This window comes from Nicotiana tabacum, chromosome 5, assembly GCF_000715075.1.
Source record: "Nicotiana tabacum cultivar K326 chromosome 5, ASM71507v2, whole genome shotgun sequence".
In the NCBI taxonomy this organism is placed as follows: domain Eukaryota; kingdom Viridiplantae; phylum Streptophyta; class Magnoliopsida; order Solanales; family Solanaceae; genus Nicotiana; species Nicotiana tabacum.
Window position 1 is genome coordinate 16,689,950 of NC_134084.1, and position 19,286 is coordinate 16,709,235.

Sequence of the window (19,286 nt, forward strand, 5' to 3'; positions counted from 1 at the left end):
TTCAAAGACTTGTGTTCTTCCACATTAAGGAAATAAAACCTACTCCGAATGGATAAGAACATTCGTGTAACTTCTAGTAAGATGGAAAAGATATTTCCATATGGGTTTTTTGATGTGATGGAACACCTTCCAATCCATCTTGTACACGAGTCATGACATGGAGGGCATGTTCAATGCAGATGGATGTTGAGAGGTAATATTATAAGTTTGATGTAATTTTTTGTTTTATTTGAATGTTCTTGGCTAACCTAAAATTATGTAGGATAATTGGCAAATGCAAATAATTTGTTAAGCAGAGGAATATGATTGAAAGATTTATATGCGAAGCTTATCTTGCAAAGGAAACTGCTCATTTTTGTTCTTATTATTTTAAGAGTAATGTGCCATATGCTAGGAATAGGCCCAATAGGCACACGGTCGAATGTGTGAATGATCCATTATATCCACCAATGTCCATATTCAATCAACCAGGCCGATGTTCTAAGGATGTTAGAAAGAGAAGTTTGAGTGATATGGAGTACAAGTCAGCTACACTTCATGTGTTACTAAATTGTCCCGAAGTTGTACCATTTCTCAAGTAAGTATTGATTTAGTAGTTATCAAAATATAAAATTTACTGTGATTACATCTCAATGAAACTACTAAAAATATTTGATGTGTCACAGTCACTTCGTGGGTCAATTTGGCCATGATGTTGTATATACAACATTTAATACGTGGTTCAAACAATTTGTAAGTTTATCCTTAAAATATTCTAACACTATGTAGGTAAACAATGTTTGGAAGTTATGCTAGCTTATGAATTTTTTAACAATATGTAGGTAAATGATCCAAATAATGGTGTAAATTAATTTTTGAAAGATATATCTTGGGGACCTGGGCTTGAGATCACAACAATGTCTAAGTACGTTGTGAATGGTTATACGATTCATACAGAGAATTGCTCTAAAAATAAAAATAGCAACAACAGTGGGGTGTGAGTTCAAGGTGGTGATGGCAACCAAGTTGTAGATATTGATTATTATGGTGTGCTCAAAGAAATAATAGAACTAGAATATACAGGTTGGCCGTTTAAGAAATTGATACTCTTTAGATGCAAGTGTTTTGACCCAAATCCAACAAGAGGTACAAGAGTACACAATCAATACAACATAATTGAGGTTAATCATACGAGGGAGTATGATCGCTCTGATCCTTTCATAATTGCACATAATGTTAGGCAAGTGTATTATGCTCCTTATCCATTGCGGCAGAATAAGTCCGATTGGTGGGTTGTAATCAAAACTAAGCATGTAGGTAGGGTGGAAGTCGAGAATGTGTTAGATGTTGCATATCAAAACGATATCTTCAGTGTTCACCAAATAGTGGATGAACTTTTAGAAAATGATTTGGAACATCCTGAACACATATTGGAAGAAGTTGATATAAATGAAGTAAGAATTATAGAAAATGAGGAAGAAGAATCAACTGATGAAGCTCAAACTAGTGAGGAAGAAGAATTCTCTGACGAGGAACAATACGTCGATGAGCTTTAAAAAGTTGGTTTCTGTAATAACTCTCGTTTATAGCTAGTTTCTTTATATGTTTCAATCTAAATATGTATTATATTATGCAGATGACAGGCAAGGGTCGAGGTAACAATGACCCTACTGGTTCTCGGGGTCGAGAAAAGGCTAGGAAAACCAAAGAGGAGGGTAGAAGATAATACTCAATCTTTTCCATTCTCTTCAGAGGTGCCTATGCCTATGCCTATGCCTATGTCTTTGCCTCTACCCCAGGGATATTCTGAGCTGCCACATCATCACGAGCCCTACACCTTCGTGCAGACACTAGGTCTTTCGTCACAGGGCCATAGGACTATACATCCAACATACAGTCCACCTATCTCACGACCACGTGGATCGCAACAATCTGCATCGTATGGATCGCATCGATCCATGTCACATCCATATGGATCACAGCCACTCGGGTCACAACAATCAGTATCACACCCACTTGTGGTCCATCCAGCTATGTCGCAGTCACAGGGATCGCAACCATCTTTATTAGGGACTCCATCTATTTCAGGCCTTCGCCTATGAGATACTAGCTCTGACCACCCTACACCTTCCACACATGACTCTGATATACATGCTTCGGACGGTGATGCTGATGATGACGAGGAGGTGCATTATGATCAATATGGCAGGATCATCATAGTCCCTGAGGGTGATGGGTAAGAGTTATTTGTTATTTTTACGTTTATTGTTTTGTACAGTTTTTACTAAGATATTAATGTATTTTTTTTATTAAATTGTAGGTTCATACCGAGTAATATTACTACGAGGATAATCACCAAAGCAACAAGAAAGCTTTATGATGGCCCTTATGCGACTTGGAGTGAATTCCCATTCTCGCTGAAGGAGCAAATTTTCAATCAATTTAAGGTATAAATGTTCTTTTAAGCAGTATAATTATTTATATTTATGATATTTTTATATAATATTTAACTTTTGAAATACAGAGCAAGTGTGTATGGGAAGACCGCTATAGCGCGGAAGTGGCTGCAAATTTTCATCTCAAAGCTCGCAAGCGGTTGTCGCATACTTTCTCCAAAGCTAGAAAGTTGAACCAGAAGCCTGACTGGTTGCTTCAGAATTTATGGGAGGATTTGCAAAGGCAATGGCTTACCGCAAAGTTCTTAGAGAAGAGAGAAAAAGAAAAGAAAGCTCGCACAACTGAGAAGGGAGGATCCTTGCACACTGAAGGTGCGATCAGCCTAAGGATAATAAAAAGAAGAATGGTACGTAATTGCTTAATTTATTTTAATTTTCAAAGTATATCTATTCTGTTTATTAACTAAAATTTATGAGTTTTCAGGAAAAGAAGTTGGGGCGTCCGATGAACCAAGGTGAGCTATTCAAGGAGACTCATATTGTAAAAAAGAAGAAAGAAACGGATCAAGAAAGGTAGGTCGAGGGCCAAGCCTCGACTGTACATGTAAGTTTTAACTTTTCATTAAGTATTTTGATTTCATGTAAGTTTTAACTTTTCATTAAGTATTTTGATTTACTTTTATATAAATTTTGAAATACTAATTCAATGTAATTTTTCTTATAGGGTTGCTTCACAGCTGAAGTGGAGGAATTCATACGCAGTCAGCGACCTAATAAGTCAGGCGAGCCAATCCAACCTTCGACCGAGGATGCTGAAAGAATATGGACGGAGGCTGCAGGCGGTCCAAAATGGGGGAAGGTATACGGGCTTCCTACTAAGAAATTCCATCGCTATAAGTGTGGAATGCAAGGAATAGGGACTTCCTCGCAAGACGAGCAACTTGATGGGGAGAGCCTCTCCGTTATGCGGGAGACTGTGACAAAGCTCACATCCGAGCTAAAAGCGGCCAAAGAAAGAGAAAAGCTTAGAGATGCTCAGTACATTGGCATGCAAGCTCAGTGCCAGGGCATCCAAGAGCAGCTCAAATCTCTCCTAGCTTCTGGAGGTTTTTCGATTCCCCGCTCTCGTGAGTCATCGCCTGAGGCTCGCCTTCCCCGTGCTCGTTGCTCCCGTCCTCCCCGTGATCGTTCTTCCCGTCCTCGACAAATAGACCCTTCTGGATACCATCTTGGTGATGAAAGTTCATCAGATGGTGATGATAACGATGTACAAAATACTCATTGACTTTTATACACTTTGAACTAGACAAATAGAATCGGTTTTTGAATGGGCTTGTAATAAGAGTTAACTTAGTTTGATTAGCTTAATGTGTTAGTTCTATTGAACTTTATACTTTGTTGGTTTTAATGTTGTTGTTGTTGTTGTTTTTGTTGTTGTTGTGTTGTTGTTGTTGTTGGTTTTGTTATTGGTATTGTTGTTGTTGTTGCTTGTAATAGGGATTTGGTATGCTGGCAGGTAGTGTAGCTGCCAAAACAGGCAGTTTCTGCCAAAATTATACCCAGAAAAGCGACCAACTTTGGTCGCTTGTTGGTCGCTTTTCTATTTAAAAAAAATTATTTTCTGGGAAATAACGACCAAGGTTAGTCGCTAATTAACCCAGATTTCTCAAAAAGCGACTAACTTTGGTTGCTATTCTATTAAAAAAATAATTTCTGGAAAATAGCGACCAATTTTGGTCGCATATGTTTAAAAAATAATTAAATTCTTGAAATTAGCTACCAATTTTGGTCGCTTATGTTTAAAAAAAATAATAAAAAAGCGACCAACTTTGGTCGCTATTTTTCAGATTTTAAAATATAATATTTGGTTTACAGACCAAAGTTGGTCGTTATATTTTGATTAATAATAAATTTAAAAAAACGTAATTTAAATATAGAGACCAGCTTTGGTCGCTAAATTTATATTATTAAAATATTAAAACGACCAAAATTGGTCGGTATATTGTTTACCCTCTAAGATAAAGGGACTAGCAAAATAGCGACCATGCATGTTTGGACGCTTTTTGACCTGTAAGCGACCTACTTTGGTCGCTTTTTGTGGTCATTTTTTTCCGGATATCTAGTAGTGTGATGTTTGTATTAGGGTAGGTTGTCTATATCTTACCCCTTGAGGTGCAGCACTTGCCCCGACCCTACGTGAATGCGAGATACTTTATGCACCATACTGTCCTTTTATGTATGCAAGTTACCGAAGGGAAGCTTTGGAGGAACGGTAAAGTTATCTTCGTGTGACCTATAGGTCATGGATTCGAGACGTGAAAGCAGCCAATAATGCTTGCATTAGGTTAGACCGTCTACATCACGCCCCTTGAAATGCAACACTTCTCTGATCCTACATGAATATGGGATACTTTATACATTATGGTGTCTTTTTTATGTGTGCAAGTTACTTTTGCAGCAATTTGGTACATTCTTGCTCAAAGCCACTAGCGAAAGTGGATGAAAAAGCAAAAAGAATGATATTGGAGAGTCTGGAGCTTCAAACTTATGTGGATGAATTCTTTGGATCTACTGATTATGTTTTTCGATTGACACGTTACAAAGAAATTCAAGGTGAAAATCTTGGATTAGCTGGCCACACTGATGGTAATTACTTGACCATAGTATCCCAAAATGGCATAAATGGAGTCCAAATTTTCAATAAAAATGTAGAGTGGATTGATGTCAATATTTCACAAAATTCCTGCATTGTCATAGTAGGAGATGCTCTCATGGTAAGTACTATTTCTATTACTTTCTTTGTCCGAATTTATGTGTCATATTTTTTTTAATTTATCGCAAAAAGAACATCATACTTTTATATTTAAAAACAATTTAAATTTAACTTTTCTATTTTACTCTTAATAAGATTATTTATAGCAGACAAATGTCTATGGCTTGTTTTAGACCATAAATTTTAAAAATATTCATTGTTTTCTTAATCTACGTATCAAGTCAAACATCGCCAAATAAAACGGGACGGAAATAGTAGTCTTGTGAAACTGCATACTATTTCTTGCAAAATGGAAAATGATATAAATACTAGTATATTCTTTTGTGGAAAGGGATGGAAAATTATCTACTTTAGTTTAGTGATTTATTTGATAATCGAAAGAAATGGCCTTTTTATTTGCTTTCGTATTACAACAACAATAACATACTTAGTATAATCTCACGGGTGGGGTATGGGGAGGATAGTGAGTATGCAGACCTTACCCCTACCAGGAGAGATAAAGAGGTTGTTTGATAATAGGTGAATTGGACTATAATTAGGCCCTAAAGAACCACCTTCTTGTATAGTTTTTATGATAAAAAGTGATAACAAAATGCTCTGATTAGTGCTTCTCATGCTTTGCAGGCTATATACAATAAAAGAAGTCTATGGAGTACTTTTGGGATCAATTACGGAGAAAAAGAGGCCAATCATACAATATCTGCTAAGTGCACCACGCGAAGGCAGCAAAACCAGAACTGGAGATGGACTGCCGCGGTCCCGGCGTAATCGCGGTCGGACCGCGGCAGAAGGCTGTTGCGGATTCTGAGAGGCTAGTTGGCCGCGGTCCTGGCGTGACCGCGGTAGGACCGCAATAGGAAGCGAAAAATTGAGGGACTGAAGTGCAAAATACGGGATTTTTAGCCCAAACCCTATATTAAACAATTGAACTCGCCCAAGGGAGGCATGTAATGTTTTAGAAAGTACTTTGGCAAGAGAAACAAGTGTGAGAGATCACCCAAAACATCATATTTTCTTCTTCTCTTTATTTTTCTTGCAATTTTGATCATGAATATTTTCATAGTTTATTTACCCATTATCATGAGTAGCTAAATCCTTTGTCTAGGGTTTTGATGGAATCTATTGAAGGATGAACTTCTTGATTATGTTAATATAGTTTGCCAGTTTAATCTTTATTTGTTCAACTACGTGTTTGTTGTAGTTAATTGATAGGATCCTCAATTAGTTGTGCCTATTTTGTATGCATAACTCGGGAGAGAGTGCATATTTAGGTAATTGTTGAACAACATCACTCCCAAAGTATAAGAGGGATCTATAACTGCGGGTTTAAAGGCGGGATTAGGGATAACAAAGTCTTGGGTGCAATCTAAAGTGAACTGTAATAAACAAAGTCAGCTAGCGTATCTCGAGAGAGTGCGTCTAGTAAATTATCGTGATTACTCGAGAGAGATTCACGGTAAAAAGAGTGTTCATGATTGATAGAGATGTGTTGGTAAATCTATATGAAACATAAACAGAAGGGATTCCATCAATAGGGGAAATCACTACCTTAGAACCTTCTCATTATTGTTCACAACTTAAGCATATTTAGTTTACAACTGTTTATTGACTTTCAATCTTAGTTATTAAATATACCATCAAATATTATTCACAACGTTTGGGGAAGTTGATTCTAAAGAATTTAGTAAGTCCAACGAAAGTAATTGATAGGTTAATTCTCTGTGGATTCAACTCTGGGCATAAATACTCAGGTTATATTTGCAACGTCCGCATTGTCCTTTTATAAGGCATAGTTGGGCGTGATCAAATTTTGGCGCCGTTGTCGGGGAATTAACGGTGTTATCAATTACAATTGAAAGAAGTACAAAAATTCTTATTGTAGTCAATTTTTCTCTATACCCAATTTTTACATTGAAATTTTAACATTTGTTGACTTGGTTGCACAGGTGCATGCCTAGAAACTCATCGAGATCTAGTGAAGTATTTGAAGCATTATCAGATCCCGAGAAAGTTTTCAAGGCCTTGAATCGAGCTAATTAGAAAAACAAACAACAACCAACAACTGCACAATTTGAAACAGTCATGAGGGATCACGAGGAAAACCCAGCGGTACCAATAGTGCCAGAGGCTGCTCTCTATGACTGGGCACAACCCACAACTAAAAATCTATCCACAGCCATTGTAGTTCCGCAGATACAGGTTGAGTCATTCCAAATTATGAATAACATGTTGCACTTGTTGCAGAACAAGGGACTATTTTCGGGGTCGCAAGTCGAAGATCCTCAGCAGCACTTGAAGAACTTCCTCTCTATCTGCAAAACCCAAAGGCATCCCAACGTAACTCCTGAAGCAATCAAGCTGTTATTATTTCCATTCTCAGTGACAGGAGCTGCCCAGACTTGGCTAAACTCACTTCCCATAAATTCTATAACAACTTGTGATGAGTTAGTCAGGCAATTCCATAACAAGTTCCACCCACCCAATAAGATTGCCCAACAAATTGATGAAATTTTGAGTTTTAAACAGAGACCAATGGAGACACTGCATGAAACATGGGAGCGCTTTAAAGGGATGCTGGTTATATGCCCGCACCATGGTATTCCAGATCTGATGTTGGGGCAGCGGTTTTACATGGGATTGTCAGATAGCATGAAGAACATTGTTGATGCTTCAGCTGGTGGAGCATTTTTGAGCAAAACATGGAAAGAAGGCCAGAGTCTGCTTGACAAGATGGCACAAAATTCGGGATGGACAATCAGAAATGCACCTATCACTCCAGTGGTTCACTCGGTGTCCTTAGATCCATCCAACTCTATGGCTGAAAATATGACCACCTTATTGACACAGATGAGTATACTCACCAAAAAGGTGGAAGAGTCAGGGCAGAAGCAGCAGGTACACATCGTAGATACTACCAATGGGGGCTTGTGCACATCTTGCATTAATCAGCCAATCGGTAACCAATGGAATGCATAACATGATCATCACCACTACCCTGAAAACATGAATTATGTGTCTAATTATGGAGGCCAGAGACAGGGTGGTCAGAATTGGGGCCAGCAAAATCAGCAATACATGCCAGTCCATCCACAGTTCAACAATGGAAACATGGGAGGAATGAGACCCCCTAACAATATGGCACCTTACCCAAGGCCACAGGGATATAATAATCAGGATCAGCAGTAGGGGTATCACCCTCCTCAGCAGCAGCATGGTGGAAGGTAGGAAGATGGGTTTGCTAGACTTGAGGCAATGATGCAGCAGGTTATTGGGTCTAATGCAAAGATAATGAGAGAGTAGATGCACATGATGCAACAATCAAGAATATTGAAGTGCAGGTGGGCCAAATTTCTATGTCTCTGAACAATCGTCCTCATGGGACACTACCTGCAGACACCCAGATAAATCCAAAAGATCAAGGCCCAAAGCAGCTGATGGCTGTAAGTCTATGTAATGGCAGAGATATGGATGTAGAGCAAGAGAGGGCTCGAGAAGCTACACAAGCTGAGACACTTATAATAGTGCCCATTGAGCTGGACGAGTCAACGAAACTGTCGGAGGTGCCAGTCCAGCCTGCCCAGGAAGATAATAGCATTCAGAATACGACCAAGAAAGAAGCTGAGACAGTCCAGGAACCAGTAGTTGATGTAGCAGCCGATAAGGATCAATCCCAGTTGATTGGGAAGAAGATACCCCATGCACCTTTCCCTCGGAGGTTGGCTAAGTACCAAAAGGAGGAGCAATACAAGAAGTTCTTCGAAATGCTAAAACAAATCCAGGTAAACATACCATTGATTGAAACTTTGAATGAGATGCCTGGGTATGCAAAAATGATGAAGGACTTGATGTCCCGAAAGTTTGATTTCCAAGACTTGGCCACAGTTACTCTTACTCAGACATGTAGTGCAGTGGTAACTAGACCAATTGCAGAAAAGTTGTCTGACCCAGGGAGCTTTACAATTCCATGCACTATTGGTAATTTTGTTTTCGCTAAAGCACTGTGTGATCTAGGGGCCAGCAGCAATCTTATGCCCCTGGCAATTTATAAGAGGCTGGGCATTGGAAGAGCTAGACCCACCTCTATGTTGTTGCAGCTGGCTGACAGGACAGTGAAACGACCCTCTGGTATACTAGATGATGTGCTAGTTCAGGTAGGGAAATTTGTGTTCCCTGCAGATTTTGTGATCTTAGACTGCAGAGTGGATGAAGAGATTCCCATAATTTTGGGAAGACCATTCTTAGCCACAGGGAGAGCTCTCATTGATTGTGAAACCGGGGAGCTCAAGATGAGATTGAACGATGAGGAGATAACATTCAATGTGCAGAAATCTATGAGGCGACCAAGTGAATTCGCCAATGGTTCTCTTATTGATGATGTGGATGTAATCGTGGAGACTGATGATGAGGTGCTAACCATTGAGGACCCCCTTGCTGCATGTTTAATAAATTTGGATGAGGTGAATGGAGAGGAACTGGCGGAATGGGTGTTGGCCTTAGAGGGTAGAGGGTTCTGGGATAGAACTCTAGAATTTGAGCCCTTACACTTGGAAAATCGAGAGACTCCTCCAGCCAAGCCGTCTATCGAAGAACCACCAAAGAGTTAAAGCCATTGCCCAACCATCTCAGGTATGAATTCCTTGGACCTAACTCCACATTACCTGTTATTATCTCATCTAGTTTGTTAGATGTGCAGGCGCAACAACTCTTGCAAGTACTTAAGGAGTGCAAGACTGCCATTGGGTGGACCATGGCAGACATAAAGGGGATCAGCCTCGCCTACTGTATGCATAAAATTCTACTGGAAGAGGGACACAAACCTTCCAGGGAACACCAAATAAGGCTGAACCCTAACATGAAGGAAGTGATGAAGAAGGAAGTAATAAAGTGGTTAGACGCGGGAATTATCTTCCTAATCTCTGACAGCAGTTGGGTTAGCCCAGTTCAATGCGTACCTAAAAAGGGTGGCATGACGGTAGTTAAGAATGATAACAATGAATTGATATCTACAAGAACAGTCACGGGCTGGAGAATTTGCATGGATTATAGAAAGCTAAATTTAGCCACACAGAAAGACCACTTCCCATTTTCCTTCATTGATCAGATGTTAGACAGACTGGCAGGGAGGTCACACTTCTGTTTTCTGGACGGGTACTCAGGATACAACCAGATTTCCATTGCACCGGAGGACAGAGAGAAGATCTCTTTCACTTATCCTTATGGCATTTATGCCTTTCGGAGGATGCCCTTTGGCTTATGCAACGCACCCGCCACATTCCAACGGTGCATGATGGCCATATTCACTGACATGGTAGAGGACATAATTGAGGTGTTCATGGATGACTTCTCAGTGGTGGGGAATTCATTTGATGAGTGCCTGATAAATCTGACGCGTGTGCTAAAACGGTGTATCGAGACTAACTTGGTTCTGAATTGGGAAAAGTGCCACTTCATGGTACAAGAAGGCATAGTCTTGGGGCACCGGGTTTCAAGCAAAGGAATTGAGGTGGATCGTGCTAAAGTGGATGTAATAGCAAAGCTACCTCCTCCAACTTCAGTCAAAGCAATCAAAAGCTTCCTTGGACATGCCGGTTTCTACCGGAGATTCATAAAAGACTTCTCAAAAATTGCCAACCCTCTCTGTAAGTTGTTAGTAAAAGATCATCCTTTCTTGTTTTTTGATGATTGCAGGGTAGCATTCAAGGAGCTGAAAAAGAGACTGGTCACAGCACCTATCATTGTTGCCCCCAACTGGGAGCAACCATTCGAACTCATGTGTGATGCAAGTGACTACGTAATGGGGGTAGTGCTGGGACAACGGAAGGACAAGCTGATGCATCCAATCTACTATACAAGTAGAACGCTGAGTGGAGCCCAGCTGAACTATACGGTGACTGAGAAGGAGATGTTGGTTGTGGTGTTTGCTTTCGACAAGTTCAGATCATATCTGATTGGTTCTAAGGTAATTGTATACACTGATCATGCAGCTCTCAAGTACTTGATTGAGAAGAAGGAGTCTAAGTCGCGCCTGATTCATTGGGTGTTGCTGCTGCAAGAATTCGACCTTGAAATTCGTGATCGTAAGGGCACAGAGGACCAAGTCGCTGATCATTTATCACGACTTGAGGGAGCTAAAAATGCAGTAGAGGTTGAAGATATTCTGGAAACCTTTCCAGACAAGCAGCTTCTTGCTACTAATCTTGAGAAAGTGCCATGGTATGCATATTTTGCAAATTACCTGGCCTGCGGTATAGTTCTCTATAACCTTTCATCTGTACAAAAGAAAAAGTTTTATCGTGACTGCTGCATGTATTATTGGGATGAGCCTTACCTGTTTAGAATTTGTGTTGACAATATGATCCGGAGGTGTGTCCCCGAGATAGAACAATCTTCTGTTTTGCAGGCTTGTCACGCATCGGCTTATGGAGGACATTTTGGAGGGGTCAGGACAGCTGCGAAAGTGCTTGAGGCCGGATTCTTTTGGCCAACAGTGTTTAAAGATGCGCACCAATGGGTGAAGGGTTTCAATGAATGTCAGCGGACCGGGAACATTTCCCGTCGCCATGAGATGCCCATGAACCCAATTCAAGAGGTGGAAGTGTTTGATGTTTGGGGGATTGACTTTATGGGTCCCTTCGTCAACTCATATGGCAATAAGTACATACTTGTTGCTGTGGATTACATGTCCAAATGGATAGAAGCTGCAGCGTTTCCCACTAATGATGAAAGAGTGGTGGTGGGGTTTTTGAAGAAGAACATATTCACCAGATTTGAGACACCAAGAGCGATTATCAGTGACGAAGGCACTCACTTCTGTAATAGAGCTTTCGAGAAGTTTCTTGCAAAGTATGATGTACGCCACAAGGTGGCTACCCCTTATCACCCGCAAACTAGTGGGCGGGTTGAAGTGTCCAATAGAGAGATAAAGAGTGTGCTAACCAAGACTGTGAACGCCACAAGAACTGATTGGGTGAAAAAGTTAGATGATGCACTCTGGGCCTATAGAACTTCTTTTAAAACACTGATTGGTATGTCACCATATAAGTTGGTGTTCGGGAAGGCCTGCCATTTGCCAGTGGAACTTGAACATAGAGCATGGTGGGCACTGAAACAGCTGAATCTAGACATCGAGGCTGCGGGCACAACGAGGATCACAGAATTGCATGAGCTCGACGAGTTCAGACATCTTGCTTTTGAGAGCACAAGGTTGTACAAGGAAAGAATGAAGAGGTTGCATGACAAGAACATTGTGGAGCAAAATTTCAATCCTGGAGATATGGTGTTGCTTTATAACTCACGATTAAGGCTATTTCCGGGTAAACTCGGGTCACGATGGTCTGGACCATTTAGAGTGGTCGAGGTTTTTCCTTCAGGTGCTGTCGAGATTGCCACATAGAAAGACTCTCGTACATTTAGAGTCAATGGGCAGAGATTGAAACTATATGTGGGCATGAGCAAACCAAAGGAAGTGTCTGAGCTACACCTGACTGAACCACAGAGGTCGAGCGAGCCTTAAATGCGCTCATCTGCATCGTGCCGCGACGTTAAATCAAGCGTTGCGTGGGAGGCAACCCACGAATGTGTTGTAAGTATAATGCATAACTTCATAAAAAAAAGAGTAGCAGGAACACGCCCAGACTGCGGTCCCAGCGTAACCGCGATCGGACCGCGGTCAAAGACCTCCTCTGAAAGAAGTCTACCGCGGTCCCAGCATAACCGCGGTCAAATACCCCCTCTGAAAGAGGTCTACCACGGTCCCAGTGTAACCGCGGTAGGACCGCGGCAGACCAGCGCGGGCCAGGTAAGTGCAGAATTTATATTTTTTTTCCTTTTTTCTCCCCCTTTTTAATAAACCTAACCCCCCACTATTCCCCCATACCCTTCTTTCTTCTCTTCTCTCTTTCACACTCTCTTATCCCTCAAACCCCCATTGTTGCCCCTCCTTTCTTCTCCATCTCTCTTCTCTCCACCACCTATCCCTTCCATTCATCCTCAAGGTAAGTTTTTCTATTCTTTTCTCTTTCTTTTACATAACTTAGAGTAGTGTTTTAGTGTAAATTTTTTATTTTTTTCTTTTTTTTTCTTTCTTTTCTTTCCTTTTCTCCATTATTTGCTTCTTTTGGCCATGATTGATGTTTAAATGGTTGGGTTTTCATTATGCTTAACTTGGGGGCGATTTTTAGAAGGTTTGGAGGCCTAAACAAATTTTTTAGGGTGAAGCTTGGTGGAGGGGTCTTAATGGCCGAAAATTGGGGTGTGTTGTAAAATTTTGGAGCACTTTGTGCCCTTCTTAGTCTGTGGTGGTGGTAGCATTTGGCATGATTCACTTGTGGGAGATTGTGTGGGGTATTATATGGCGAAATTGTAGAATTAATAGTGGTGTGAGGGCAATAGTGGAGGTTGTCAACTTTGGGCACCTTACTAATTGGGTATACTGGCATTGTTTGACAAAAGGAAACTGTTTGGTGCCATCGGGTGGCGAAGTCTGAGTACCCATCCGACTGGCACATATTAGGATGCATCTGATTGTTACCCTGAATTGTCTGCAGGTAATATGGCCTGAAAAAGGCGAAAGATCTCGGCAAGCACTTCCCAAATGCCAATATATGATGCCCTCAGGTTCCAGTCACATGAGGTAGAGGATGCGTTTCATGCTAAGGCCACCAAAAGCTTTATCCCTGAGATTCCTGTTGACAGGGTTGCCCTCCGTATGGAAAAAGCAGACATGTATGAGGAAATCAGATGGAGGGAGATGGAGTTCTTGTTTGATGAACCTGAGACGGCAAACCCGATGATAGTCCGGGAGTTTTACGCGAACTGCCCGAAAAATTTGTGTCGGTCTGTGATTGTGCGGGGCAGGGTGGTAGATGCCTCAATTCTGAAGATTCGCCAGGTCTTGCAGCTGCCCCAGTTCACTGGTGACATTGATCATTACCACGACGCCCAAGGGGTCACTTGGGACACTATGATTGAGACAATCTGCGCAGGGGGTCGACCAATCTGGCTACAGGACATTACCCTTCACTCCAAGTCGTTCACACATGAGGCTAAGTGCTGGTTCACCATTATTTGCAGCCGGTTATTGCCCACAGGCAACACGACAGATGTGAACCACCTACGGGCTCTATTGGTGTGGTGCTTCGTCACCAAGAAAGACTTTGATGTGGCGAGAATTATTAGAGATGAAATGATCCTGCGGTCACCTCTGCTATCTAAGGGGTTTTACTTCCCCTCACTTGTGACGAGGTTGTGTCTACTGGATGGTGTCCCCACCATTCCTGCAGATGGAGCTTTGCCCGCAAAAGCGGCATTCAGAGCTTCAAAGATCACAGTGGGCAGAGATGCACCCACAACCATTGAGCTTGATGATGAGGATGACGCCCCAGCACCCATGGCACCTTCCAGGAGATCCTATGATGGATCCGGATCCTCTCGGCGACCCCATACTGGGGCAGGGTTCTCTAGATCACAGTCCAGCCGACCCATGTTGCATTCTTTGGAGGAAGAGGTGGCAGATCTTCGCTCCTCGGTGGATGGCCTGCATGTGCGTATGGATGCCATGTCTCAGCGGCATGCCAGGTATGAGATCCGGATGATAGCTTGGTTATGTGCTTTGGGGAGGGCTTGTCATATGGATCCCAGCACCGTCTCCGACTCCGAGTGACGCTCAGGGAAGTCTTCTTACCCTTCTGCACTTTATTTGTGTTATGACATGGGGACATGCCATATTCTTTTTGTGTGGGGTGGGAGACTTGCTTTAGTGGTGTATTGTTAGTGTACATATACATTGGTTGTAAAATAAATAAATGTAGGAGACTCTTCCTGAGGACGAACCACTTGGACAGTACTCTTGAGGGAAGTAGTCCATTTAGATTTTTTTAATTTATTTTATTTTTCTTTTTAGGTAGTGTAGTAATTCCTCCTTGGTTTTTCTTTTGACCACGGTTCTTTTCCAAGGGCTTTTCTTGAACCGGGTTAGGTAGATTTTTCTTTAATATTTTTAGGACCCTTAGGACCCTATTGGACCAAGATGGGTGAAGGCAAGAATGCAACCCATAATGTACACACCTGCAAATAACGAAAACGAACTTGAGGGTGCGACGTCTAGGCTCGTTTGTAGACTCGTAATTTTATGTCTTAATTCTGCACACCTTGTCTTTCTCGAACGCTCATGTAAGTGTTTTGACAAACTAATTCAGAATGAGTTACATGCCAAGTGTGTGTGAGATAATACTTGTATTTTGTGCTTGCATGCGATACCTAGAACTTGCCCTGTGTGTTTGCAAAGCGAAATAGAAGTTGTTTGGCCTTAGAGATGATTGAGGCAGTTCCTTGTGTAGCCTGTATAATTATGAATCCACCTGTGCATATTGTCATAGTTAACCCCTTTGAGCCTAAAGCCTATTCTTTGACAACCTTACAATAACCTATATCCCTGTGTTTGAATAGTTTGACTGTTTGAACCTGTACCTCCTAGAAGCACTTGAATCGTTAGAGAGCATATAAAAGTCAAAGTGTGGGGTAGTAATGGAGTGGGAAAAGGAAAATCAGGAAAATACTTGAATGGTGCAATGGCTATAAAAAAAGAGAAAAAAAGGGGAAAAAAAGGCCAGTTGCACCTAAAGAAAAGTGGGGGTAGCCTATGAAACAAGTGTGGAAGAATGATTGGGTTGAACAGGGAAATTGGAATAAAGGGAACGATTGTATTAAAAGTGCTTAGGGAGGTTAGTCACTATATCCAAATATATACTACACGTCCCTTAGCCTACATTATAACCAAATAAAGACCTCTTGATCTTGGACTGAACAACTCGATTAGTAGAGTATTACACTAAGGGCAAGCGTATGGTGTATCTGTGTGGCATGTGAATGTTCTTTGCTGAGAGTGAGTGGATTCGTTCTATGTATAGTTCCTTGTTGCTTGATTTTATGTGTGTGGAACTTCTCTCAGAAATGTGATGTGAGGGCATATGACTCAGGAAGAAAAAGCAAGTTTTCACCTCTGTTAGAGTAACTAGAGTAAGCACGAGTGTGGCATGACATTAGAGTCTTCATCTGAGGTGTGGCTGTTGCACTGCTTAGGTTGTTCTTTCATAATGGCGGGTGTGACATAAACTGGGTAATGCATCGAACGATTAGGCCTAGAAGTGTGGTTCAACTTGCTCGAGGACGAGCAAAGATTTAAGTGTGGGGTGTTGATAATAGGTGAATTGGACTATAATTAGGCCCTAAAGAACCACCTTCTTGTATATTTTTTATGGTAAAAAGTGATAATAAAATGCTCTGATTAGTGCTTTTCATGCTTTGTAGGCTATATACAATAAAAGAAGTCTATGGAGTACTTTTGGGATCAATTACGGAGAAAAAGAGGTCAATCGTACAATATCTGCTAAGTGCACCACGCGAAGGCAGCAAAACCAGAACTGGAGATGGACTACCGCGGTCCCGGCGTAACCGCGGTCGGGCCGCGGCAGAAGGCTGTTGCGGATTCTGAGAGGCTAGTTGGCCGCGGTCCTGGCGTGACCGCGATAGGAAGCAAAAAATTGAGGGACTGAAGTGCAAAACACGGGATTTTTTGCCCAAAACCCTATATTAAACAATTGAACTCGCCCAAGGGAGGCATGTAATGTTTTAGAAAGTACTTTGGCAAGATAAACAAGTGTGAGAGATCACCCAAAACATCATATTTTCTTCTTCCCTTTATTTTTCTTGCAATTTTGATCATGAATATTTTCATAGTTTATTTACCCATTGTCATGAGTAGCTAAATCCTTTGTCTAGGGTTTTGATGGAACCTATTGAAGGATGAACTTCTTGATTATGTTAATATAGTTTGCCAGTTTAATCTCTATTTGTTCAACTACGTGTTTGTTATAGTTAATTGACAGGATCCTCAATTAGATGTGCCTATTTAGTATGCATAACTCGGGAGAGAGTGCATATTTAGGTAATTGTTGAACAACATCACTCCCAAAGTATAAGAGGGATCTATAACTGTAGGTTTAAAGGCGGGATTAGGGATAACGAAGTCTTGGGTGCAATCTAAAGTGAACTGTAATAAACAAAGCAAGCTAGCGTATCTCGGGAGAGTGCGTCTAGTAAATTATCGTGATTACTCGGGAGAGATTCACGGTAAAAAGAGTGTTCATAGTTGATAGAGAGGTGTTGGTAAATCTATATGAAACATAAACAAAAGGGATTCCATCAATAGGGGAAATTACTACCTTAGAACCTTCTCATTATTGTTCACAACTTAAGCATATTTAGTTTACAACTGTTTATTGACTTTCAATCTTAGTTATTAAATATACCATCAACTGTTATTCACAACGTTTGGGGAAGTTGATTCTAAAGAATTTAGTAAGTCTAATGAAAGTAATTGATCGGTTAATCCTCTGTGGATTCGACTCTAGGCATAAATACTCAGGTTATATTTGCAACGTCCGCATTGTCCTTTTATAAAGCATAGTTGGGTGTGATCACTGTTTCCGAAAGGCCCTCGGCTCAACAAAAGATGAAAGGAAGAACAGGGGAGAAGAAGAGAAGGGGGAGAGAGGAAGGCGATAATGCTTTCGTATTAAAGCTCAGAAAAAGAACTTTACTTTTGCTTACGGTTAGTTCTAACATAATGATTGTACAGTTCATAGTTTCCTTTTTTGGCAACTATTCTAACGGTCTTTACCTTTCATCATTTTATATTGGAAGTTAAGGTTCTTTTTTGTTTTCTTGAAATTAAGTTTTATGTCCTTCTCGAAGTGTAACATCACATTATGGTAAGAGGCAAAACTAGGATTTAAATTTATAGATTTAAAATTTTAGAACGAAGAATCAAGTGTTAACAATTGAATTTTAAATTTAATTTTTTTTATATATTTAATGAATTTTAACGCAAATACATTGTTGGAGCAAAAATTATTGGATTCGACCGAACCCATATATAGGCTTCTAGCTCCGCCCCTGATGGTGGATTCTGATTTGTAATCAAATTGTTTAAATCTTTGCAAGCATATACAAATGGTCGATTGCGTTCGCCTTACCATAGGGTAGCTATGGTTGGGAACAAAGATAGGTTCTCTCTTCAACTATTTTCAGCACCAAATGTATTTTACAAAATAGAGGCCCCAAAAGAACTTGTGGATGAAGAACATCCTTTACTTTTCAAGCCATATGATCTTCTTGGTTATGCTCAGTATATTGCTATTAGAGCTAATCAGGGATTTCCTAATGTGCTCAAGTCTTTTTGTGGTGTTTGATTTATTACAGTTTAAAATTTAAAAGCGTCAGCTTATGTTTTATGCTATGTTGTGTGGATTCTTCAAAATATTATCGTATCAGTGTCGGGTTCCCAAAAAGTATACTATTGGAGAATTTGATACGCACTTAATGATATTTTTGAAGAGTCCGAACAACATAGGCTTTATGTTTGGTATGTCTGTTATGCATGATCCTCAATCCTCCAGATCAATATATCTTATTAAAGGAGGATTTTATGAAGTTTTCCTAATTGTGTTGTGGCTTGTAACAGATAGTAGTATTATGCTGTATACCGGATTTTATGGTATTATCCTATTTGTGCTGTGGCTTGAAACAACAAGTGTTATTTATGATTTTTCTTTTTTCATATTTCCCTATTTATGGTGTAGCTTATATAATATAATAACAAGGACATAGTACATATGCATACATATGTACAAAATATCTATGTACGGTTTGGGGTGAAATTCAAAAATAGCCATATTTATAAATGGTAATTGAAAAATAGCCACAATTTCAAAAGTAATCGAAATTTTGTTATTTTTCATGTAAAGATAAATCTGAACGAAAATACTTTTTAAAATCCGGAAAATATTCCAGCATAATATACTGGATTTCCAATATAATACTGGTCCAGCATAATATGCTGGAAGTTCATACACAAATGCTCCAATCTCCAGTATATTATGCTGGAAAATTTATTGTGTTTGAGTTCCAGTATGAAATTCATACACATGTGCACCAATCTCCAGTATATTATGCTGGAACTTTCCGTGTTGCAGCAAAATAGTGGTTATTTTTCAATGACTTTGCAAATGTTTGCTATTTTTCAATTGACAGTCTGAAAAGTTGTTAGCCCGTACTATTTTCACTACGATTTGTGTACT

At 40.3% G+C, this 19,286-nt stretch overlaps 1 protein-coding gene and 1 non-coding gene across 2 annotated transcripts; one reads left to right on the plus strand and one right to left on the minus strand.

Moving 5' to 3' along the window:
* The first annotated feature begins 1,640 nt into the window (after positions 1 to 1,640).
* Positions 1,641 to 18,398, plus strand: LOC107827103 (putative 2-oxoglutarate-dependent dioxygenase AOP1.2). Its single transcript, XM_075252756.1, has 5 exons — positions 1,641 to 1,652; positions 2,860 to 2,948; positions 3,100 to 3,234; positions 4,834 to 5,147; positions 18,148 to 18,398. Exons 1-5 carry the CDS (start codon positions 1,641 to 1,643, stop codon positions 18,396 to 18,398), a joined length of 801 nt encoding a protein of 266 aa, XP_075108857.1.
* On the minus strand, positions 7,642 to 7,748 carry LOC142181343 (small nucleolar RNA R71). Its single transcript, XR_012710010.1, has one exon. It is a non-coding gene; the product is annotated as a small nucleolar RNA R71 (small nucleolar RNA).
* Positions 18,399 to 19,286: the final 888 nt, after the last annotated feature.